The sequence below is a fragment of the Mauremys reevesii genome, linkage group 5 (genome assembly GCF_016161935.1).
Source record: "Mauremys reevesii isolate NIE-2019 linkage group 5, ASM1616193v1, whole genome shotgun sequence".
NCBI classification, from domain to species: Eukaryota; Metazoa; Chordata; order Testudines; family Geoemydidae; genus Mauremys; species Mauremys reevesii.
The window spans coordinates 105384923-105410797 of NC_052627.1; the positions used below are offsets into that span (position 1 = coordinate 105384923).

General features: G+C 42.3%; 1 protein-coding gene across 3 annotated transcripts in view; it reads left to right on the plus strand.

Moving 5' to 3' along the window:
* The window catches only part of PPARGC1A (PPARG coactivator 1 alpha), a 480987-nt gene that overhangs the window by 428035 nt on the left and 27077 nt on the right, over positions 1 to 25875 (plus strand). For all 3 annotated transcript variants that reach the window (XM_039541759.1, XM_039541760.1, XM_039541762.1), the window contains 5 exons: positions 17930 to 18124; positions 19509 to 19631; positions 20505 to 20709; positions 24871 to 24916; positions 25025 to 25098. In XM_039541759.1, coding sequence (XP_039397693.1) covers positions 17930 to 18124; positions 19509 to 19631; positions 20505 to 20709; positions 24871 to 24916; positions 25025 to 25098 — 643 coding nt within the window. The remainder of the gene's footprint in view (positions 1 to 17929; positions 18125 to 19508; positions 19632 to 20504; positions 20710 to 24870; positions 24917 to 25024; positions 25099 to 25875) is intronic.

The window sequence follows — 25875 nt, forward strand, 5'->3', positions numbered from 1 at the left end:
CAGCATTAAGTTCCAGGTGAAAGGGAGTGGATAGGAAATAGTTTAGAGGCATTTGTGCTGTTCTGAATCTTGGGCAGGTTCCTCATGCAGTGACTACTAACAACAATAGAGCAGACTATGTCCAGAGGTGCTGAGAGGTGAAACAACAACAGGGAATACTAGTCATGGTATTCCTGCTATTCTCTTCTTAATGCTGCATGGCTGTATTTGTAATCAGTCTTTTCAGGCTTTTGCTAGTAGGGGTAAAATGAACATAAGGGCTGAGAATATCTGTGTTGTGCTTTGGAGGTGGTCCTTGCTATGGTATTTGGACTATGCATGATAGAGGTGCTTAGTGCTCAGTGCAGAAAAGTGGCCAAGATTTTCAAAAGTGATTAGTGCTTTTGGGTGCCCAGCTCGAGCCACCTTCAGGGACCCTGATTTTCAGAGGGCAGGTGCTTAGTGCTTTAGAAAACTCACCTCCTTTAAGGTGTCTCAGTTTGAGCCCCCCAAAATTGAGGCACCCAAAAGCACTAATTCCTTTTGAAAACCTTGGTCAGTGAGCTTAAAAATAGTAAACTAAAGTACATTTTAATTTCTTTTAAATATGTAATTAATATGTAATAAACCTGAGAGATGCAAGGGAGGGTGAGGGAGAGGTAGGGGAACGGTATCTTTTCGTTTGCTCTTTGCTGCTGTGTGTTGAACATTTATATTCCAAAGAGGTATTTCTACCTACCCTGTGTGTTTGGGAGGTCCAACAGCTCTTTAGATGTTCACAATAGCACCATTGCTCAATAGAAAGGATTTATAGGCAAAGTACCCCCCAGGCTATATCTCTGAGAGAAAATGTGGCAAATAGAATCAGAAACTAATTAAACAGACAGCTAAAGCAAGCATAACTTTAAAAAGCTCTAAAACTACCAAAAATGGAAACCTATTCCAGTTATCTGCATTCACAGTGCAGAACAAGTTTGGTAGTATTTAAGATAATTCTCTAGTGCCTGCTATTTTTAGTCCAAGGGTAAGCTTCTGTAAGAGCCTTTCAGCGTTGCATCCCTTTAACCTGGCCTAACAAGCTAAGCCAATAAGCTGTCTGATTTCCGTCTTACATGAGGAAGAGAGATAGCTAAAACAAACCATTTGTGGTGAAAATGTTCAGCCTATCTTGTATTAAGAGCTTTTTTCATATAGATTTTTCAAACATCCCAATATTAAGTGTTGCTTGTCAGAGACCAAAATTTCAAGCTCTGCTGTTTGGAAATTGTAGAAGATGCAAAAGGAGGATTTTATAGACCCACCCTAATGGAAATAAACATTGCTACGTTACCACTGGTGACACTGAATCTTTGCAATTTGAGATATCATTATCAATATATCTGAAAGAAAAGGGAATGTGTTCAGTTTTTCTTTAGGGAAAGAAAGGCAAGCATAAGGGGTCTGAGTCTCTTCTCACTTACACCAGATCTACTGACTTCAATGGAGTTACTTTTGGTTTATACTGTTGTAAGTGGGAGGAGACTCCAGGCTAAGATCATGGTAATTAATTGTAGGACATTGACTTCAGGACCTAGGCGCTCCTTCCTGTCAGAGCAGAAAGCAAGTACAATGCAGCTGTAAAACACTCAGCTGATCATTCTACACTAACTTGCAGTAGGGTGAAGTGGGGGGTTGTGGTGCAAAACATCGTTGCAATATATTCAGTTACAAATATTTCTTTCTTCACCTGAAATGGTATGCTTTTTATTTTTGCATTGATTTGTAAGATAAAATAGTACCTTCCTTTGTCTTCCTCACTGGGTTTACAAAACATGATTTTATTGCTGCCTAAACATGAGTGAGTCCCAGCCACTCCCTGAGCAGCTGAATGTGCAAGAGTTGTTATGAGTATCCTGCCCTTTGTTTGAAATTTATAGTATTAGAGGTCATGCTGCCTTGGTTAATGTAGGAGCTTCAGCCTTCTTTCTCCCAGGTTTCACTTCAGTGGAGCTATGCATGTGAGTAAGGGCCCTAACTGAAGATGATGTGCTGGATTATGAGGGGCTACGTGGGTGTCCAAAGTGTGGCTTGTAAGCTCTTGTAGCCAGATGTTAACCCCACTTTGAAACAGAGATACAGTTAGCAGAAGGCACAAGTCTCAGTGTATAATGCTCCATCTTGATACAAATTGAGGCCACCTGTTATCAACAAGATGGAGTGTGTGTAGTGACCAGTGGTTTCTAAGGATCACATCTCAGTACTAAATATGAAGGTGAATGCAATTTGCTCCATTTCTTGCAAATTAGGCTCATCCCTCAGGCACTCCACTCTGTTACTTACTCATGTTGACTTCAGTGAGATTACTCCTAGAGAAAAATGCTACTCAGCATGAGTAGCATATTAGAATATTGCCTAGAGTGAATATGAACTCACTAAGAATTGTGACAAAGTTACTCCTCTACCTTGGTGGGTCCTGCGCTTATTTGGCAGATTTGCTCACCTGAGTGATCTTCCCCACAGTCTGGGTCAGCTTCTCCTATGTCTGATCAGGAGTTCGGAGGTTTAGGGGTAACCCGGGCCCTCCCTCTACTCCGGGTTCCAGCCCAGGGCCCTGTGGATTGCAGCTGTCTATAATGCCTCCTGTAATAGCTGCATGACAGCTACAACTCCCTGGGCTACTTCCCCATGGCCTCCTCCAACCTTCTTTATCCTCACCACAGGTCCTTCCTCCTGGTGTCTGATAACGCTTGTACTCCTTAGTCCTCCAGCAGCACATCCTCTCACTCTCAGCTCCTTGTACCTCTTGCTCCCAGCTCCTCACACACACTTCCTCTCCTCTGGCTCCCTCCTCCCTGACTGGAGTGAGCTCCTTTTTAAACCCAGGTGCCCTGATTAGCCTGCCTTGATTGGCTGCAGGTGATCTAATCAGCCTGTCTGCCTTAATTGGTTCTAGCAGGTTCCTGATTACTCTAATGCAGCCCCTGCTCTGCTCACTCGGGGAACAGAAAACTATTCATCCAGTGACCAGTATACTTGCCCTCTACCAGACTCCTGTACCCCACTGGCCTGGGTCTGTCACATATTCCCCCCCCTGCTCAACACAAGGGGTTGGGCAGCTTGGGATGCCAGACAGTGCACACGTGACAAGCCATCGGCATTACCGTGACGGATCCCTGCTCTGTGTTGCACACGGAACTGGAAAGGTTGGAGGGATAAGAACCACATTGGTCACTCTTGTGTTCTTCTCCTTGTTCCGCTGCATCCATTGAAGAGGAGCATGGTCGGTCACGAGGACAAATCTGCACCAGAGCAAGTAGTAGCACAATGCTTCCATGGCCCATTTTACGGCGAGGCCCTCTCTCTCTACAACTGCATATTTTTGTTCCCTCGGAAGGAGTTTCCTACTGAGGTAGAGAATTGGGTGTTCCTCCTCCCTGACCATCTGTGATAGAACGGCCCCCATCCCTACTTCCGATGCATCTGTCTGCAGGATAAATTCCTTGGTGAAATCAGGGGCTATCAATACGGGGTTACTGCAGAGGGCAGTCCGTAGGTCTGTCAATGCTTCCTCTGCTGCGTCAGACCATCTCACCAGATCAGGGCCACGGGCTTTCACTAGGTGAAAAAAGGTGAAAAAAGGTCAGGGGGCTTGCCCTTGTGGCAAAGTGGGAGATAAATCGTAGGTAATACCCCACTACACCTAGGAATGCCCGGACTAGTTTCTTGTGACGTGGTCGGGGCCAATTTTGGATGGCCTCCAACTTGTTCACTTGGGGTTTTACCAGACCTTTTCCCACAATGTAGCCAAGATATTTGGCCTCCGCGAACCCTACAGCGCACTTGGCAGGGTTTGCTGTAAGGCCAGCTCGCCTGAAGGTATCAAGGACTGCCTCCACCTTCTCTAGGTGGGTTTCCCAGTCTGGGGTATGAATGACCACATTGTCCAAGTAGGCAGCAGCATAACTGTTATGCGGGCGTAACAGCTTGTCCACGAGGCGCTGGAAAGTAGCTGGGGCCCCATGTAGTCCAAAAGGGAGGACAGTATATTGAAAAAGACCCTCTGGTGTAGAGAACAGAGTCTTTTCCTTTGCGTCTTCTGCAAGGGGAATCTGCCAGTACCCCTTTGTCAAGTCTAGGGTAGTCAAGTACCGGGCATTCCCCAGACGGTCCACTAGCTCATCCATGTGAGGTATGGGGTACACATCGAACTGCGATACTTCGTTTAGTCACTGGAAGTTGTTGCAAAACCTTGTGGTGCAACAGGTTTGGGCACCAGCACGATTGGACTGGACCACTGACTGTGGGATTCTTTTAAGATCCCCAACTCCAGCATTTTTTTTACTTCTGCTTTTATTTCCTCCTTTTTGGCCGCTGGCACTCGATAGGGCCTCATTATTATTCTGGCCCCAAGGTTCGTGACGATGTGGTGATATGTCTCGGTTGTTCGACCCGGTTTTGTCGAGAACACATCTTGGTTCCGGAAGATTATCTCAGACACCTCATTCTTCTGGTCTGGTGTTAAATTGGGAGACACTCTGACCTGTTTGGCAGGCTTGTTTTCCTGGGTTAGGTCTTTTTGGACAGTTATGCATGCCTCTTATGCATACCAGGGTTTCAGAAGGTTGATTTCATAAATCTGTTCTTGTTTTCGGCGTCCTGGCTGCCGCACCTTGTAGGTTACTTCCCCCATGGGTTCAGCCACCTCATAGGGCCTCTGCCATTGGGCCAGAAGCTTGCTTTCTGCTGTGGGTACCAACACCATCACCCGATCCCCTGGTTGGAACTGTCGGACTTTTGCCTGCCGATTGTAATGGGTTCTCTGGGCTTCCTGTGCCTTTTCCAAATGTTCCCGTACAATAGGGGTGACACGGGCTATCCGGTCTTGCATCTGTATTACATGTTCTATTATATTTCTCCCCTCATTGGGTTCCTCTTCCCAAATCTCTTTGGCGATATCTAGTATGCCATGGGGGTGACGCCTGTATAATAACTCAAATGGGGAAAACCCAGCTGAGGCCTGAGGTACCTCTTGGATAGCGAACATAAGGTAGGGCAGTAGGGTGTCCCAATCCTTCCCGTCCCGACTTACCACCTTCCTTATCATAGCCTTGAGGGTTCGGTCAAACCTTTCTACCAATCCATCAGTCTGCGGATGGTAGACTGAAGTTCTCGGGGTATGTATATGGAGCAGCGTACAGAGGTCCTTCATTAGCTTTGACATAAATGGGGTTCCTTGGTCTGTTAATATCTCCTTTGGTAGCCCCACTCGGGCAAAGATCCCCACCAGCTCTTTGGCTATCCTGTGTTCCGCAGGGAGACGGCTTCTGGGTAGCGAGTAGCATAGTCCAAAACAACAGGTATATATTGGTGGCCCCGAGTCGTCTTCTCCAGGGGTCCCACTAGGTCCATGGCTAGTCACTCAAAAGGGACCTCTATGATGGGAAGGGGTACTAAAGGTGCCCTCAGGTGGGGACGGGGACTGTGCAGCTGACACTCCGGGCAGGACGCACAGTACCTCCGCACTTCTTCATGTACTCCGGGCCAGAAGAACCGTCGTAGGACTCGTGCCAGGGTCTTCTCTATCCCCAAGTGCCCCCCAAAAAGATGACTGTGAGCAAGTCTTAATACAGCGTTCTGGTGTTTTTGAGGTACTAGGATCTGCTGTACCTTCTGTCCCTGTACTGGTGCAACCCGGTATAAGAGATTCTTCTTCATTATGAAGTAGGGTCCTGGTCCCTGGGTTTTCCCTTCCACGGGGACCCCATCTATTTCAGTCACCTCCTTTCTAATGTTGTCATACCGTGTGTCTTCAACCTGGTCCCGTCCAAAATTTCCTCTTCCGGGGCTAATCTGCCCAAGATCTAGGGGCCCAGTCTCTGTTACCTCTACTGGTTCAGAAGCGTTAGGGTGGGGGTCAGACTCGGGTGCTTCTCCCTCCTGGGTGGCCTCCTTTTCAGCTGCTCGGGTCCGCCTACCTACGAGAGCGACCCTCTGGCTTTGGGTCAGTATTCGGGTTCCCAAGGCCTTAGCTGCCCTCCTTTCCCTTTTCGACTTTCTACCCTGTCTGGGAATGGAAAATAAATCTGGGGATATTTCAGAGAAGATTGGGGGTTGACAGTCTACTGTGGATGCCTCACTAACTTCAGGGTTCCCCTCTTTCTCCAATCCTCCTACTGGGAGTAAGTCTCCAAACCCTGGGAAGTCCCTCCCTGTGAGCACCGGGTATGGGACTTTAGGGACTACACCTGCTGCTACCTCAGTAGTGTTCCCCTGAATCTCGATTTTTACTGGGATAGTGGGGTAATAACCAACTGTCCCATGGACACATGTTATCCCCGTACGCTTAGCCCGCAGCAGCTGACTACACTTCATAAGCTTCCCCGAGACAAGCGTGATAGCACTCCCCGAATCAACCAGTGCTGTGGTCTCTACCCCATTTAGCTTTACTGGTCTGGTGTACATATGTGGGGTTAGTGAGACCCCCCACAAGGTGGATTAGGAAGCATGGGTCTGCCCAGTTCCCCAGGTTACACTGCATAGGCTCCTCAGCATTGGGACACTGTGCAGCTATATGTCCCCACTCCCCGCAGGCATAACATCTGTATGGGGCCTTAGGCATTCCCCGGTCTCTTGGTTTGGGCAGTCTAACATCACGATCCTCTTCTCCCTCAATGCTCCGACTCTTTGTGGCTTCTGGTGGGCCTTCAGTCCCTCTCTTTTTCCACCTATGATCTCCTGCTTGCCCAGTCACCCAAGCTCTAGGGCTTGGTGCTGCTAGTTTAACCCGGGGTGCCTCTTCCTTAACTGGTCGGGTCAGCTCCCTCGCTGTCCTTTGCCTCTCTACTAGTGCGACAACCTCATCATAGGTGGAGGGTTCGTTCTGGCTTACCCAAGCACGAAGGTCTGGCAGTAGCCCCCTCATGTATCGGTCGATGACCAGAACCTCTAGTATCTCTTCCGGACCCCGGGATTCCGTTCGCAACCACTTTCATGCGAGATGGATGAGGTCAGACAATGGGACCGCGGGGTTTTGTTTTCCTGGTACTTCCACTCGTGATACCACTGGGCCCGCACTTCAGTTGTTACCCCAGATCTGGCCAGGATCTCTGCTTTCAGCTGGGGGTAGTCTGCTGCAGCCTCTTCAGGCAGATCATAGTAGGCCTTCTGGGCCTCCCCACACAGGAATGGGGCAAGGATGCCAGACCACTGATCTCGAGGCCAGGCCTCCCGTAGGGCTGTCCTCTCAAAGGCCAGAAGGTATACCTCTACATCATCCTCCCGCATCATTTTCTACACCCAATGGCTGGCCCGTATGATCTGCATCCCATCATGGCAGCGGTTCAGCTCTGTAGGGGTCTTTACCTGGTTTACCAGTTCCCGCAACATAGCTCGGTCTTGAGAAGCCTGGTCCATCAGCAGGTGATTAGTCTCTTGCTGCAGCCGCACTGCCTCCTGTTGGGCAGCTGCCTGGACACGGGTAGCCTCCTGCTGGGCCGCCGTAGCTTGTATCAATGCCTGCACTAAGTCATCCATTGTGGTGGAACCCCCCCCTTTTTTTTTAAATCACCCTCCTTCTTCTGCCGCGCTGTGCACACCAAATCCCACTCCTGACACCAGTTGTGACAAAGTTCCTCCTCTACCTTGGTGGGTCCTGCGCTTATTTGGCAGATTTGCTCACCTGAGTGATCTTCCCCACAGTCTGGGTCAACTTCTCCTGTGTCTGATCAGGAGTTGGGAGATTTGGGGGGAACCCGGGCCCTCCCTCTACTCCGGGTTCCAGCCCAGGGCCCTGTGGATTTTAGCTGACTATAGTGCCTCCTGTAACAGCTGCATGACAGCTACAACTCCCTGGGCTACTTCCCCATGGCCTCCTCCAAACACCTTCTTTATCCTCACCGCAGGACTTTCCTCCTGGTGTCTGAAAACGCTTGTACTCCTTAGTCCTCCAGCAGCACACCTTCTCACTCTCAGCTCCTTGCACCTCTTGCTCCTAGCTCCTCACACGCACTTCCTCTCCTCTGGCTCCCTCCTCCCTGACTGGAGTGAGCTCCTTTTTAAACCCAGGTGCCCTGATTAGCCTGCCTTGATTGGCTGCAGGTGTTCTAATCAGCCTGTCTGCCTTAATTGGTTCTAGCAGATTCCTCATTACTCTAATGCAGCCCCTGCTCTGGTCACTCAGGGAACAGAAAACTACTCATCCAGTGACCAGTATATTTGCCCTCTGCCAGACTCCTGTACCCCACTGGTCTGGGTCTGTCACAGAATATAGGGTCAGATCCCCAGCTGGTGTAAATTGATGAAGCTCCGTTAAAGCCAATGGAAAGTAATTGATGTACACCAACTGAGAATCTGATCCCTAATTCTATTTCTTTTGGTTACGTGTAGAAAAAATTAAATAAAAGCCTATGGTACTATTATTTATATATATGTGTATATATATTTGTATTATGGTTGCACCTGTGGACCCCAATCATAGATCAATATCCCATTGTGTTAGGCACCACACAAATATGTAACCAAAAGACGGCTCTTTCCTTGAGGAACTTAAAATCTAAAGTTATACAGTACAATATTTTAATGCAAGCCCTTAGAGATTGCAATCTTTGTTTTTAAAGAGGCAAATAGAAAAATTTTGCACTTCTTTTTCACCATCTCTCGTGATATAGTGGCTTGATAAAGCATCAGCATCTCTCAGATCTAAGAAACAGGCAAATATAATCTCTGTTATGTCTTTCATAGTGAGTGGTGGTGGCCAGGAGCATAGCTTTAAAAGGCTATCAGAGAATGAGCAGTATATTTAATTTTGATTAAGAAATGTAAACTTTGAATGCAAGGAATGCAGCCCCTGTGTGATTCATAACATGCACGGCAGCATTAACACTAAATAGCTCTGTCTCTGCTAGACTGGTGGGAGCAAACTAGCAAAGCATTTTACCTGTTATACTGAACCACATTTAATCAACAGTGTCTATAATGACTAATGAGCTTCAGTGTAACTTGAAATCAGAAACTAGCAGACTTACTCTAGAGAAACCCCTGTAACAGAGACCCCTTGCTGTGACTGTTCTGTGTAGTTTGCTATTTAAAATCTCTACCTCCAGTTTATGATTCTATTCACACACACACACACAACTGCATTAAAAGAACATTAAAGTCACGGCACATGGTGACAAATCAAGGAAATATATAGTTAAGGGTATTATGAGGTGGCTGAGACAGCTAAGCCAATCAGATTGCTTGACTGGTTGAACATTCTGACACCTCTCTTTAGAGAGATGATGTTGGCTGACTGCACCATTCTGTTGCCGCTTTTTGCAGTGAAGGGGGTCATTTAAATATTGTGTAATGTTTATATTTTGATTTAATACAACTATATAAAATGAGCTGAAAATGGTAAAATGCATTTGTGCTTCGTGCTACATTAGTACTTGCACCTGACAGTATTACTTTTACTATTAGTATCCTCACATTCTGAATTAGAGCTTCATTGTATGATCTTTTTTGGTTTCATTCAAGTGATGATGCCATAAGGCAGGTACAAATAGAGGAAACTGTAGGCCCAACCAAAGCCCCTAAAGAGATTTGTAAAGGAAATACACCATTGTGAATAGGTGTCAAAAGACTTGCTGGGAAAATTCCCTCTTCATACCTGAATGCAGCACCCGTTAGTGACAAGCCTGTTTAACTTCACAAGAATTGTGCACACATATCTAAGGACAGAATTTGTCCCACTGCCTATGATGTGTTTCCCTTGGTCATTTTTGGGTTTAGTCTTATGAAAGCATTTTCTGTTGTGTCTGCATCAAGTCACTTAAAGCCAGCCCACAAATATAGAAAATGTGTGGTGTGTTGCTATCCATCCAACTGGATCACAATAAAAAGTTTATGGGAAGCCCAGTTGTTTTAACAATATGCTGATCCATTCACGCTACAGGTTTAAGAGAAACCTAGATATGCTATCTATTCCTGTGTGAGCAGGACTAAAATCTGTCCGTTTGAAATACCTGTTCAATAGACCCGTTTGCATAAATTTGATGAAGCTGAACCCATTGACCAGTTAAAGCATTCTAAAAAGTAGTTAATAAATAAGACACTTTAAAAATGCTAATTTCTTGGTCAAATTAAATTGTTTTTTTAAACAAAAGGCATCAAATCAAAGTGTCCCTCATATTTTGATCTTTACAAAGAAGCTAAAAGGCATTAGAAACCATTTTTAAATGCCTCTGACAACAAAAAAAGGCTCCACATATTTGAACCAAAGTTTTAAAAAAATAAAACTTCTTTCTCGTCTGGGAACCTGTGTACTGTGTGTAATTTCACCCCGAAAGGAATTTATTTTTATATAGAGTCGTAAATCTCCAGGAGGAGATGGGGGTTATGATGGAAGTCCTGACATAGCCTTAATTATTGTGAATATAGCAAATGTGACATGACAATAATGAGATGATTATGTTGCAGAAGAAGGTATATAATGCCATAATAGCACATTTTTATGGAGATATCTGGCGTTACCAACAAGAAGAAGGATTGGCATAGATTAAATATGTGAAATAATCAATGTAAAATAGAGTGAAGTGGTGTTCTTTTCCCCTTAACATACTGCCTAACAGGCAGATATATGGAGCAAAGCATGTGTTGTGGGTGAGCATTTAAAAATTCCTTGCAACTGCACACAGAGTTTAGGATAGGCATGCACCACACTTCAAATAAATAAAGAAATGTGAAAAAACAGACAGTGTTGGAGTATTTGGGCTGAAATGTTGTTGGCACTTTCAGCAGTAAACGAGTAAGCGGGGAAGAGTCCCACACACCTCTTCGATCTTATTATTGTCTTTATCCTTCCCCTTCGCTTCCCCCTTTTTTTCAATTTAAGATCATTGGGTCAGGGCCTATGGCTTTGAAGCACCTGGAACATTGTTAGGCAATCAGGACCACGTCACTCTTATGAATTACTGGCTGTGGATGGGGGGAGCCATGATGCTGTGGGGAAGGAAGCATGCATGGTAGGCACCACATGCCTCCACAGAGAAAGTTGCTAAGTTGTAAGCATGGACGTTGGCCTGGGTAACTTCAGATACTCTCCATTAGCGTGAACTACCCTTTTGCCTCTTGCAGTTTTAGATACTTCTCACAGGCCTGGCTAGTTTCACCACCTTCATCGGTGTTCCCAAATTCTCTCAGCTGTGGTACCCCCTTGCTCAGCTCCCTCCTTCATCAACACCCCATGCTGACCCAGACCCCACTTCCTTCATTCACAGATTCACTATGCTGCATGCTACACTCACTCACATTAATACAGGCTGCCAGCCCCTCCTCCGAAATAAGGAAAACTTCCATCCTGTCCCTCTCCCCTTTCCTCTACCACTCCTGATTAGATTTATCTCCTTCCATGAGCCCCTGCCATTGTCTTCCATTCTCTCTCTGCCAAGGAGAGGTGGGCAGAGCCTTGCATTTGAATGGCAGGGCTCTCGTGCACCACAAGGGGAGATGCTGCGAACATTCCTAGTTTCCGCTTGGATTGCAATTCCACATTTCTGGCCATGGACTTCACAGAGCTTTTGCCATGAGAGGTCATAATGTAGCTCTTGCATGTTGTATTTCTTGTCTCCGCAGAGCAGGAGATAGTTCCACTAGGTTCTCAACACTGTGAAATGCAGTTAATATGTTAATGATAAGATATCTGGTAATGCTTTTATAGTGTCAAGTTCTTTACAAGTTTAAACATCCCTCTGGTGAGCCCAGACCAGTACAAAACATAGGTAATGCATTTATTTAGTAATCAGCAAATTACCTTATGTAGTCAGTAAATGTTGAAGCCTGAACTGCTGATAAGATCATTTGCTTTCAGGTGTTTTCTCAATATTGTGCTCAGCATCGAGTATAAATTGAATAGAGTGACCTTTTGATACTGAGTCAAACTGACTGCATTTCCAAAGATTCTGTGGTTTCAATTACCATAAATTTTTGATATTGGGTCCACAGTCACTGCATTGGCTCCAGCATAACAATATCTTATCATTGGTCCTGTTAACACAGTCAGCAGAATTATAGCTTGTTCTCTGTGTTTTTGTTGTAGGTTTGTTGTGTCTTCTGTTTTGTTGTTTGGTTTTTTGTTGCTCAGAAATCGAAGCTTACTGTCAGGTAGAGGAAAGATATTCAGTTAATACAAATGAAATCTAATCATTAAGTGGCTTGCAAAATGTGAATGATTTTTGGTCAAAAGATGTAAAATGTGTCACAGGTTGCTAGCTGGGATCCTGAGTTTGTGAGATGGATAAGTCAATTAGTAGCTCCTCAGTTTGTTAGAAACTTAATTGTCAGTCTGTAATGGAAACTTCTGAACTGCAACAACTCATTAGCAGTAATAAAATGTGTCTTTTTGTAGAAGAATATTTAGAGGACTTGTTTAAAATGCCATATTTGTGTATAGTATAAAAGCTGAACTTTACACCTGGAAAGAAGTTTCAGATTAAGGGGAAGTGAGGAAAGATTCTATCTGATATAGCCTGTACCTGTGGTTTTCAGCTGACATCTGTTGCCTAAATAGGAGAGATTTGGTAATGCTTTTACAAGTCAGGTTCATTACTAGTTTAAGCATTTCTCTGGTGAACTCCAGACAGTACAGAATGAATATCTGTATGTACAGCTAATACTTGACTACCTGATTGGCATGTGCACAGATCACGGGTTTTTTGCATACAACTTGGCTCTGAAAAATTACAGGCACAATTTAAGAGCCTGAGTAAAGATCCCTTTGAAAATATGTTACTTTCTCTTCAGTTGTGCATAGTGCATTACTATTTCTTGTGGCCAGCAGTAAAGTGCTATAATGTCCTATAATGCACTATATCTTCCTATCAGAAAGAAGAGAGGTTGGGAGAAGATACTAAAAATGGATGCAGGGATTATTTGGGAGGTTGCAGATGACGTGCTGGCTGTATGAATATTTATTTATTTATTTAGTACTATTACTGTTGAGTTGCTAAATACTGCCTCTCTGTTCAGCGCCGTTAGAGAAGAAATGAAAATGGCCCTTGTCCTGAGGAGTGTACAGTTTAAAAGACAAAGGCGGAGAACATGATGCACTGAATAGCTGACCTGCTCACTTTTTGTTGGCAAAGCAGAAGTACTCTAAATGAGTACTAGATATCCCCTACACACCTCTGAGCAGAGGTGATGCATGGGACGGGCATGCAGGGTCACATGTGTTGTCCCCTTCCCCCTCCACCCCCCCCCCAGATTTGCTGCTTGGCTTGTACAGTTGTGAAGATTAAGGGTAAATTTTCCAAAAATGCCTCTTAGGTGCCTAAATCCCATTGAAAGTCATTAATGTGATCTGAGGTCAGTTGTGTGTTTGACATGTGTAGAGCACTGTGAGATTCTCAGCGGGCAGATGTTATAGAAAAAAAATTAATTATTATATTATTATTTAGTAATAGTGCTACTGTACTCCTAATCTCTCAGGCCACCGAACAGCTGTAAGAAATGAGTTGATGTGTTGAAATGACAGTTCCCAGCGGCTCTAGGTTTGCTGCTACCAGATGCAAACTATCCTTACCAGCCTTCTTTACCCACACAAATAGTTATCTTATATTTCCCTGCCGCTAGTTCCCCCCGACTTTATTCTGCCAGGCTGGTGGAGCTGGCTGTCCCGGTGATTAGGAGTTTCTTCTATGACACATTTGTTACTTGTTGGCAGTCTCATTATAGAGACCACAGACTCAGTGAGACAGGAGTCTGAGCTCCCCCTTTATTCCTGGAGATGGCTCCTCCAGGAGAGATACATAGGTGGTGTGGTGTGGTTGCACTTTCTTCTTCCTGAAAAGAGGATCCTAGTCTCCACGGATGTCATCAGCAGTGATATCATCAGACTAAATTTAAAAACAGCTGCCATCGCCACCATCCCCACATCACAAGTCCCTAAATACACAGGGGGCCAGAGTCCCAGCTAGTGTAAATCTGTATCGCTCTGTTGTAGTTGGTAACACTATGCAGATTTATACAACATGAGGATCTAGCCCATCATTTTAAAGATTTTTTTTCCCAGTGCTAATAGTATCTCCATCACATTGTCCTTTGGTTCTTTTTCTATCATAGTATGTGAGGCTTGATCTTATTGTAGTCAATAATAATCATACCTACCTCTTCCGTAGCACTTCTCATTCATACACATCAAAATGCTTCGACCTCAGAAACTAAAATCAGCTAATGAATGATGACAGTGCCCCAAAGTTTTCTTCAGACTGATCATTTGAATGATGAGAAGGGGCTTGATTTTTGCCCACCTAGAGTCATATTGGAAGATTAAGGGCTTAATTGTGACATTAATCCACAGCCATGAGTTGGGAGCAGTGGGGAGTTGCAGTGCCCCGGCAGACAGTCCCGGATTCAACTGGTGTAAATTGTCATAATGTAGCTATGGGGTGCAGCAGGTACATATCTTTGTGGCTAAAAAACTCTGCTCCCAATGTGCCTCTTTCCATGGGAAGCCATTAACCAAGAACAGTCCTTAACCTCAGAGATGTGGAAGGACTGCTGCTGTGAGTGGCTGTTACACAGGCGGTATAAGTTGGAGAAGACTCCATGCTTCTTGGCTCCCCCATTGTGATGCACACCTCTAGGGGCCAGACATGTTCTGGTCCTAATCTGTTTTTATCAAATGATCTTTTAGCAAAACATCAAGCATGTGTGACAAAGTGGGAAAGCAGCACATAACTGTCCTGGTAGCAAATGCATTTAAAAAGTCACAGTAATCAGCAGGATCCAGTCATTCCAATGTGTTTTCACAAAGTCCCTATTTGCATGTATTTGTAAATCCTCCCACTCCGTCTTCCATGCAGACGTCCATTCAGGTAATTCTTGGCAGTTATCAGTTTCTTATTTAGATGGAAGCCAGTACAAATTTAGTGTCACCGTGTTTGGAATTTATGGGCACAATTCACTGATCTGCTGAGTGCCTCCTGTGATGTGCTGAACATCCTCAGTTCCCACTGACCTCAATGGGAGCTAGGGGCGCTCGGTGCCTTGCAGACAGTACTGAGCAGCTCACAGGTTCAGGCTCTGTGAGATTAGAAGGCTGGATGCCCGTATGGAAAATGACCCTCATAAGTGGCAACACTAAAACGGTGGAATTTACTGCATTTAGCTGTTGCATAGCTTCTCCCTAGTGCTGTCAACACTAAGACTCAGGCTGTGATAGTGAACCAGAGTTGCCACTTTAGTGATTATTACTCAGCCGTTCATCTGCTATACCATCTCACTCTCCCCAATTCCCCCCCAGCCCAGTTCCTGCTGTATCTAATAAATATATTCCTATATAAACACTAATTTAGGACAATTAGGAACAATAGCACAGTTAAAGCTTTTAAAGGTTATCTTGCAATGTCATTTTACTGACTAATGTGTTCCTGCTGCCATGTCGTTTGTGAACAGACATGTGTTAGCCAGCTAGTGTGCTTCATCTGTGGTGACTTTGATTTATTTGCTCTGTAAATTGGGACTGAAGCAATAATGGAAAGTGACATTAATTGTTTAACAGAGTCCTCTTTGTCACATCCTTTGCTTTCTCTAGGGTGTTTGATTGTTGAAACTTGTACAAAACTAATTGAAATTGCTATGATGAGGAGCAGTGTCCACTCAACTTTCTGTTCTTGAATGTCAGTGCACTTGAATGTCTGTTTAAAGCACAAACGCAAAGCAGCTAACAGCAAATATCAGGGTTTCTCCTAGCATTATATTATTGAAGGAGGCATTCCAGCTCAAAAATAGTAACACTTAGGGCTCTGCTGTGGGTTTGGTAGGTTGTTGTGCACAGAGGGGAGGTGGGAAGTGGGTGAAGGTGCACCATACCAGCAAAATGTCCAGGCATTCTCCTTGCAGAGCAAGTGGTCAACTGGGCAGAATGCCTCTGGGGCCCCTTGGGGCAATGTGCTTAGGAGTGGCTTTTACACCTTCTTTTCGGACTTTAAAATGTAATCTGCCTGGTACAGAATGTCTGCTATAAATTTCTATTGGTAGATTTAAATATTCAATTAAAAGGGTATTATTCTATTAGGTTGTATAGAGTTGTTATGGAAAAAGGCTGCCTTATATACCAGCATTTGGACTTTAATTTTGCTTGTTTATTTCAACAATGCAACTGAGACAACCCAAGTTAGAGGAAGATTCTCTTTAAAAAATTGGCTTCCATCTCTTCTCCTCACCCCCTTCACCTCAAAACACAACTGTGATAAACTGGTGAATTATGCTTATAGTTCTTCCCATGATTCTGCTGTTTTGCTTAAGATGTGGTCATTTATGTTGTTATGCTGGAATCACTAGATGGCACTGTTAAACGTAGATTTGCAAGTTCTTTTTCTCAGAGTGGGAGCATTGTTCAGTCTTTGAATAAACACTTGTCTTGTTAGTTTTGTGATATCGTTTCTTTTTGAGGAGCAGTTGCAAGCAATAAGAGAGTTTTCTCACTGCTTTAATTTTTCTAACTAGAGTAGAGTCTTAGGTCAGATCTGCTCTCTCAAAACGGCATCAGTATTTTCTCTGAGCTTCCTGAAAGAGGGAATTGCCTCAGTGCTATTTGACCACCTCTGTTCAAAGATTGGTGCATTTAGTGTGAATAGAAAAGTTACACTAAGAAAATACCTAGACTCCACATCACTGATTTCTCTTCCAACACTTAACTGGCAAGACCCCAGTGTTTGCTAGTAGTTGGCTGAGGGATGACAATATTTTGTTGTTAGATTGTTCAATTTACACTCTGTACAGAGAAACATATTTTTAAGGTCTCGTTGGTATTCTATCTTGCAATCTTTGTCCATTCCTTGATCTTCTAAACTGTGAGAACTTTAAAAAATGTTTACTCAAATTTCTCTGACAAGGTGTGTGTTGGGGGCTGGCCCAATTTCCATTAATGTCAATGGATAGACTACCATTGGCTTCAATGAGATTTGGATTAGGCCCCTGAATTCAATGGGCGTCTTTTCATTGACTTTAATGGGAGTGAGATCAGAGTCCAAATAATAAATAATTGATATGACAAATCTCCCTAAAATTAATATATAACATTTTTATTTTCTGGGAAACCTTGTTTTCCAAATACACTATTGGATTGATTGATAGATAGATAATTGAGAATGTATTGCATTAAAATATAAGGAATTTAAATGTATTTGATTTGACACAAACAAGTCCTGTTACGGAAATAAGATATCTAATATAAATTCACATTACCTCCACATCTGATGAGGAATTAATCTACTTTTTATAATTGCAGTCTGAATTACATAAATGTATACAATAGTCTCATTGAGCACTCGAACTACATAACTGGGAAGTACAACTTCAACGGCAACGTGCATAATACATTTATTTTAAAAGAACCCAAAGAGTCTATCAATAATGTGAGCGCTGATTGAGAACAGGAACTTGTGTATTTGTTTTTGGACCAAGAATTTTTAGGAGGAGGTGAGGGGTGACACAAGATTGCACACATGATCAAGATTTGCCTAATTTCTCAACTAATGCATTTTGGTGTTCTGATTAGCTGTCTTATTCTGTGACTCTTGTAATTTTGTCAGGTCAATTAACTGGAGTTCAGTGCTAGACAGAGAGAAAGAAAGAGACAGCCTGGGCAGTGCTAGCTTCATTAGATGTCAGTAGCTTAGGTGCATTCTGTAATACAATTTGTGCATGATAATTTAACCATAGTTGTTAACGTTGGATTAAAAAAAATCATCTCAGGAAGAAAGTAAATTGGAACAATACACTGCAATTGCAAAGAGATTTCTCCCGCCAAATGCGGAAATGGATAATTTCATTGCCAAAAATGACATTTTATGAGACTCAGTTGCAGGTTGCTATTGCAAAGACAAGTTTTAGACAAAGTTTTTACTTTTCATATAGCGATTCACCATTTTATTTCTCCTGTCTCTCTTACATCTGTCTGTCTCTCTCTGTCTCTTTTTTTGTCACACAGAAGATAGATGAAGAGAATGAAGCAAACTTGCTAGCAGTTCTCACTGAGACACTGGACAGTATCCCTGTGGATGAGGATGGATTGCCTTCATTTGATGCACTGACAGATGGAGATGTGACCAATGAAAATGATGCTAGCCCTTCACCAATGCCCGACGGCACCCCTCCGACTCAGGAGGCAGAAGAGCCGTCTCTAGTAAGAACCCTTCCTACTGTTTAACAGGAATTGGATGTGCCTCTGGCTACCCGCTGCATGGGTATGATGTAGTCACAGTAAGGTTTGGACTTTTCATTTAGACTGAAACCAAAGGAAAATCAAGTCAAATACTAAAACTTGCAGAGGGGACAGGGGGGCAAATCCCAGGATAAATGTTAAGAACTTCTATTGAAAAAATGTGTTGAAGAGAGAAGTTTTAATTTGAGATTCTTGTTTTAGAGACTGACACTTTTGGTTATTATTGCATTCACATGAGTAACAGTAATGTTTTTAATTCACATTTCCTTTCTTGGGGCTCTGTTTGTATGTATAGACTTCACTTCTGATAATGTGTAAAGAGATCCCTGTTAATGCTGGCTGGATTTGACACTAGCTGACATGCCTTTAACAATGACTTGACCAGTAAGCACCAACATAGTGCTAATAGGGGTGGGGTGTCAAAGGAAGATTCTCTGTCTTTAGCTTTCTTCCCTTCTGCAAACAGTAGCATCACATCCGCTTCCCAAGCATCCTGCTGTTGTGCAAGTTGCATAACCTCACGGATAGTCAATTTTTAATATATCTCACTCTAAGGATACATCTGCGCTGCATTTGGAGGTGTGACTGCAGCACAGGTTGGCATAGCCATGCTCGCTATTTTGCTAGCATGGCTAATAATAGCAGTGAAGTTGCATCAGCTTGGGCTTCAGTGTGAGCAAGCAATGCAAGTATGTTTCTAGGACCCCCGGTGCCCTTGTACAGCCTGAGATGAAGCCCATGCTGCCATGACTTCATTGCTATTTTTAGCCATACTAACTAGATTAAAGCAATCATGGGTCTGCTTCATGTGGACATATCCTTATGAACCCAATGTCAATGGACTTGTAGTGCAAACCCATTACTTTTGCTTTACAAAAGCAGTTTTGAGTCCTGACTCCTGATCTTGCTCTTGTTGAAATCATTTTATTATTGACTGCTATAGGAGCAGGATCGGGACCTTAATTTTAATATTTCACATGTCTGTTAAGGTGACTTTTCTTCTGGATAGAACATAAATGTTCTACTGTTGGCATGGATCACTGAGGAGATTCTCTTTTGCCTTGCCTTGCAGAAAACCAAGGCAGTCGTAATTTCTTCCTGCACTGCAGTATACTGCAGTACAGGAAAAGGAAACACGCCAGCAAGCATCAGAGAAAAATCAACCCTTTTTTGTCCTGGGGATTCTAGAGGACTTTGTTCTGTGTTAATATACCCTGCTTGAAGAGACTGATGTAACTAATTTTAAGTAACTATGCAAAATAAGATAAATTATTTTAATCCTTACAGATGCATAACTTTTCTCTCCCCAACCCACCCTCCTTCTTCTTCCCTGATGTGTTTGTAGCTTAAGAAGCTCTTGCTGGCTCCAGCCAACATTCAGCTAAATTACAATGAATGCAGTGGTCTCAGCACACAAAACCATGCAAACACTAATCACAGGATCAGAACAAGCCCTGTGGTTGTTAAGGTACAAACTTAATCTTTGTAATAAGGCAAAAAAAGTAACTAAGACTTTTATGCTTTCAGCAACCGAGTAAGCAGTAGATCTATATGTACAGTATTAATCTGCCCAGCATCCTGCAACTGCTTCAGAAAATGAGAACAGATTATAGATTTGGTTCCAAAAAAAATCACTCGAGCTCCTTTATGCTGTGAATAGTTCATTTATGCCTTCTCTCTTGGCATTAAGAGGTAGTCCCACCGTCTGTCACTCTTTGCCCACTTTATTGATATACAGAATAGTAGGGGGTGCAATAAAATTTGCTGATGGGCTGATGTTGTTTATGAATGATTCCAAGATGCAGTACTGCCATTTTACCAGCTGTCTAACCTAAGAAAGATTGTACTGGAATCTCGGCAAAAGGTCTGTCTCAGCCATTAATTGGGTAGAATGCTGGCAATGACATAATTCTGTTAGCAGGCTGTATTAAACAATGTTTGTCTTGCCATTCACTGTAACTGAAAACGGAGCATTTAGGGGTACTTAAGAGAGTTGTGAATACTGGGCTCAAGCAAATCAGGAGCAAATTAAGGTTTAAACCAGTTTATTTTTTTGTTCACAGTAAAGGTGCTGTAGGGTCTTGTTAGTTACATGTTGCTGAGTAGGAACATTGAAACGTAGGAGAAATGAAATAAAAAGCTGCATAAATGTCATTTAGGAATTTTAAATGTAATTTTCTTTCCTTGTTCTGCAAACAATTATTCACAGCTCATAGATCTAGTACACTTAGACTGAACACTTCATTGAAAATCTCATCTCTTCAGAAAACCTATATCCATTCTGATAAGGTTCAGTTCACTAATTTTAGCTTTTTTTTTTTTATTATGCCTTGTTTTTAAGACCGAGAATTCATGGAGCAATAAACCGAAGAGCATTTGTCAACAGCAAAAGCCACAAAGACGTCCCTGCTCTGAGCTTCTCAAGTATCTGACTACAAATGATGACCCTCCTCAGACCAAACCAACAGAGACCAGGAACAGCAGCAAAGACAAATGCATCTCCAAAAAGAAGCCCCATCTGCAGTCTCAGGCACATCATTTGCAAGGTAGGCTTGGGACCCAAGAATGTAATTTTGGCAACGGCGTTAATGGCAGGAAGCTGAAATGCAATGACAGTGAAAACACTAAAACCCAGTACTTCCTCTGTTCTTTGCATTGGTATCTGTGTGCTGTAAATTCAGAAGCTGTTCAGCATAGAGGGAATTAACGGTCAGTACAATGAAGTTAGTTAAACGTAGCCTTTTTAATATAGACAATCACAATCCCCTTAGAAAAGGAACCTGAAAATTTTAACCAATTTACAAACAATTAACAGACACTGAACCGTCCGCAGAGGTTTAATCATAGAGTTCTGTATCACTAAGAAGTACTTATACATCTGAAGAAGCTGGGCAAGCCAGTTCATTAATGCGCTTTTTGCCAGTGTAAAAATGAAGGCATTGTTAACTTGCCACATGTGCCTTAAGAGACAATAAATAGTGCTCTTGCAGCTACTGAATAGGCAGTAAATGTGTCATTCCTATTACACTGAGAATGCCAGTTTGTATTTTTATTTTGTAAATAGTTGAAGGTTTAGGAACCAGCCTGACCCTTCTCTCTCTCTCTCTTTTTCTTAAATTTCTTTATGGCCAAAACGAAACATCTGTGTTGACTTTTAGCATCCTCCCATGTACAAAGAGCTTGGCTGGTGCTGTAAGTAGCTTCTGTGGCAGAGATGCAAGAACTTAAAGACGCTCCCCTGGCAGACATTTTCTATTCTCTTCTCCCTCCCTCCTCCCCTCAGCTAGGATAAAGAAAAACTCTATAAGCTTATGGGCCCAAAGGGAGCTTATTTAAAGTTACTGTTATTTTAAAATACACATACTTATGTACTGGTGGTGCTTCCAAGAGAGCAAGGTTCTGATCTCAGTTACATCGGTGCAAATCCAGAATAACTTCTTTGAAGTGAGTGGCATTTACCCTACTGTAGCTGAAATCAGAATTTGACCCGAAGGTTGCTACTCTGATTTGTTAGAGCAGGAATAGAAATATTTTAAAGTGTCAGTTCTAAACATACGCATCTTATTTTTGTTTTGTTTGCCCCCATTTCCCTGCCTGTTACCCCATCCCTCCTCTCAAACCTCATTTTGACCCCTGATTAATACAGCTATGTTTAAATCTTCTCTCCCCCTCCCCTTTTAATCTTCTCCCAGCTGTAGATTCTGACCTTGGTCGTGTGGTATTACCCATTTTGGTTCAAATTCATGTAAACAAGAGGCTGCTTAATGCCAAGTGACACTCCTTTCTGCAGGTTTTAGCAGACTGCTTCAGAGCAAAACCAGACTGGATTGTTCAGGGATGATATGGGTCTCTCTGCTGAAACTGTGCTGAAACAACTTGATAAACTCAGTGTACAGATGCAAGACAAGTTGGGTTTGGGCTAAAGGTGAACAGGAGGATTAATACTCCCCAGTGTGTCTGTATGTGCCTCTTGTCTTTTACTTACATTCCAAGCTCTTTGGAGCAGGGACTGCATTTGTACAGCACCTGGCACAGTGGGGTCCTGGTCCATGTGAGGGGCTCCTAGGCACTACAGTAATACACATAATAAATAAATAATAGAAAAGACCCCACAAAGAACTGTACTTACGGGAGTTTAAACAGAGTTTGATTGTTGGCTGTGGCTTTAGTAATATTACAATATTGTCAATATTATTTTCTTGAGTTCCTGCAGCTTAGTCTCCAGCCCCCCAAAAATGTAATTTTTCATTAAATACTGCTCTGGCACACCAGAGCATGGCGATTAATATCAGAGGTCCTGCATAGGTGCAGCTGAGAGCAAAATTAAGCCCTGAAACAAAAATGGGCAAAACTGGGCAAAGTTACACTCCTAAATCTTTATTCAGGTGCCTAAATGTGAACTTGGAAATGTAATTTTAGGCACTCATTTGTGGAAGTCTCATCGCTTATCTTTCAAAACCAAGAACATATATACTATAAATACAAGAGGTGTGTGAAACTTCAACTTGAACAACAAATGCACTTGAAATCAGCCTTGCAAATTCAACCCACATTCCCAAATCAGCAATAGTTTGCTCAAACATTTAATCAAAGCTGGATAATGCCTTTTTGCTCCTTCCATAAATATGAGCTTGCTCTTTTATTTCAAGTGCCATTTATGTTGACTGGGAAAACTCACTCGGGGTGAGACAAATGGCATTTTCCTTTAGGGTCACTATCCCAAATTCTTTGTGAACCCACACGAATGTTCACAAATCCATCGAAGCTGAGCTTGTCTGTGGTTTTGCAATGAGATTTGCCCATGAGAAACTGGGTTCTTTTGAAACTGAACATTTTTAATCTACAGGAGGAAGCAAGCTCATGTGAACTTTTATTGGCATTAAAATAGAATAGAAATTGGAAGCTCTAATAAATAGCCAGTAAGAAAATTGGCATCATGTTGAGTAAATATTTCCTCACAATTATGTGTGACGGTGTTTCTTCATAGCTGTTGTACTCAGATTCAAGTTCAGTAGCATACAAAACTAATAACTGGTGTAGTGGTTTATAGTGAGTTTAGAGCTGCTTGAGAATTAGCCACTATCTGCTTAAATCTAGGGATCAAATCACAGGTCTGAGAGCTAGCATCTGAGTTCAGTTCCCAGCTGTGTCCCAGATTTCCATGTCATTGTGCCTCAGTTTTCCAGTCTGTAAAAAATATGTTATTTTATACTTCTCTTCGCTGTTGTGAAACTCTGGGGGAGATTTTTCAAAAGCACAAAGGGTGTTTAAGCACTTACTCTCCATTGGAAGGATCAGTCATCTATAAAGCGCCATGTAGATTTTACTCCATTAATAGGATGGATGTACTTCCACAAACTTTGCCACTATGGTTGAAAATATCAATGCTTTTTAGCCACTTAAACCTGTAGCTAGCCATTGGGGACATTGGCAAGTCTTATTGAACACAAACATTTGTCTAGTAAATATGTATGTGCCTAGCTAACATGTCAAGAAAACACGTATTCATCTCATGGTAACTCGCTAGTTAGTATATAGTAGTAGCCATACTGGATCAGACAAGGGGACTGTTTCGGGCAATTTCCTATCTCAGGCTCTGGCTAGTTCCTGATGCTTCTGAGGAAGGTGAACAGAAGTGCCTCATCTTCCTTTTTGAATTTTCATAAAAGGAAAAAAATGCCTGGCTCATGAGGATTGGTGTAGACTTTTAAAAAATGAATGATCTCATTGGGAATACTCTAGAGTTTACAGAAATAATTAATTTGCATGTAAAATCCTTTGATGTCAGTGGGAATTCCATACCTGGAATGAATGCAGATTATGCAAGAGTCACACTCTGGACAAGAGATCTGCAGTGCAGGAGTGCTAGAGAGGAAAATGTTGTCTTAATTAATTTACAGAAAAGACCCCCTCCCCCGTAGCAGTTTTTGATACATTTACTGCCTTTAAAAATAAATCCAACTCCTGCAAACTAAAATTTGCAAGTAGTACTGTTTTTAATTTTTAATCACTTTATTAGCAATTAAAGAATGCTTAATCGGTTGAAAATATTTTAGTCCTTGGTTTGCTTTGTAAAAAGACAGATCTGAACAAATGGTAACTACGAAAGAGTTGTATTTTGTAACTAAAACTTTGTTGTACACTTATTTAGTGTAAACCATCTGTGACTATATCTGTGGTAGAGCATAGTTTGCAGAATAACTTGCAAAAATTTGGATTATAGCTGATTCAGCCTCACAGAAACAACCTATTCTCAACCTTGTATATAGAACTGTATGCTGTAGAAGTAAAATCAACTGACTATTCATAACGTCCTGGTGCTTTATAGTTATTCTGCTGCTCTCATTTCCAAATAAAAGGTGAATTGTAGTTTAAATTAAATCTAAGAGAGATAACATTTTCACAGCATATTCTGTAAATTTCTCCATTGATTGTTAACATGTACCACTCTATTTTCTGAAAGGTTCTTTGCATTTGGGCTTTATACCATACTTCAAAGACTCAGTAATTGATGTAAATCAGTGTTGGAATTTAGGTGCCAGTAATAAGGGGTCAGAATGGATCTCGTTCTTATTTAGCCATCAGATAAACGGAGTTTAGCCCTAATGGACTCAGGTAGAATTCCTGCACTGATATAAACAATATACTAATATAAATGTCTGAGTCTCACAATATTTCATAATCAGTTTCTTTTTTTCCTTCTTCAGCCAAACCAACAAGTTTATCACTTCCTTTGACACCTGAGTCACCAAAGTAAGTATTAAGAAATGTAAAAGTTTACAAAAGGGAGGGGGCTTTAATACATTTTGGCTACAGCAACTCCATTTCAGCTTGTTTTTATAAATGTGCCCTGTCTTCCAGTGATCCCAAGGGTTCCCCATTTGAGAACAAGACTATTGAACAAACCTTAAGTGTGGAACTCTCTGGAACTGCAGGTGAGAGATGTGGAATATGAACATTTTTGTCTGTAAGCCTGACTTTTTTTTATTTGGTAAGAAATGTGTAGTGGGATGTTAAGGAGGTCCTCAAGGGATTAATTTTAATGGTTTAGCGTTAACTTTTTATCGAGTTGCCTCACATGGGGTATGTTTAAAACTGACTTCAAACCTACAAGCAGAGCACAGTTTCTGGAAAAATGTGAATGAAAGCATTTATCTGGAATGTTTCCCCATTCCCTCAGAGATTTGTGTGGTGCTGAGCATTGTTTTTCAAACAGATCCGATAGCACAGACTACAGAGGTTGCAGATGGAAAAGTTGTGTTATTGAGTCAGTATGATGCTAATGTAAGGCTGTTCCTCATTGAACATTTTGGTCAGTTCTAGATTTAAATGCCACAAATGACAGAGTTTCTTCCTTTTTCCTTGGGAGAATGTTTTTCTGATATTCATCTTAATCTTTCCTTTTCTTAATTTCATCCCATTAACCCTCTTGATACCTCCTTTGAGCGATCTCAATCATTCCTCTCCTTGCTCTCTGGTGTTTTCATCCTTCAGGTATTTGTAGACTTTTATCTTGTTCTCCTTTAATTGACATTTCACCAGGCTATACATGTTTAACTCATTTGCTTTTGCCCACAAAAGTCAGTTCCTCCAGATCTCAGATTTTTCTGTTGCTTTCCTCTGAATGCCCTCCAGTTTGCCTGTATTATCATGGGAATGAGGTGCCCAGAACTGAGCACAAGATCATGGGTGTAGTTGCACCAGCATTGTTT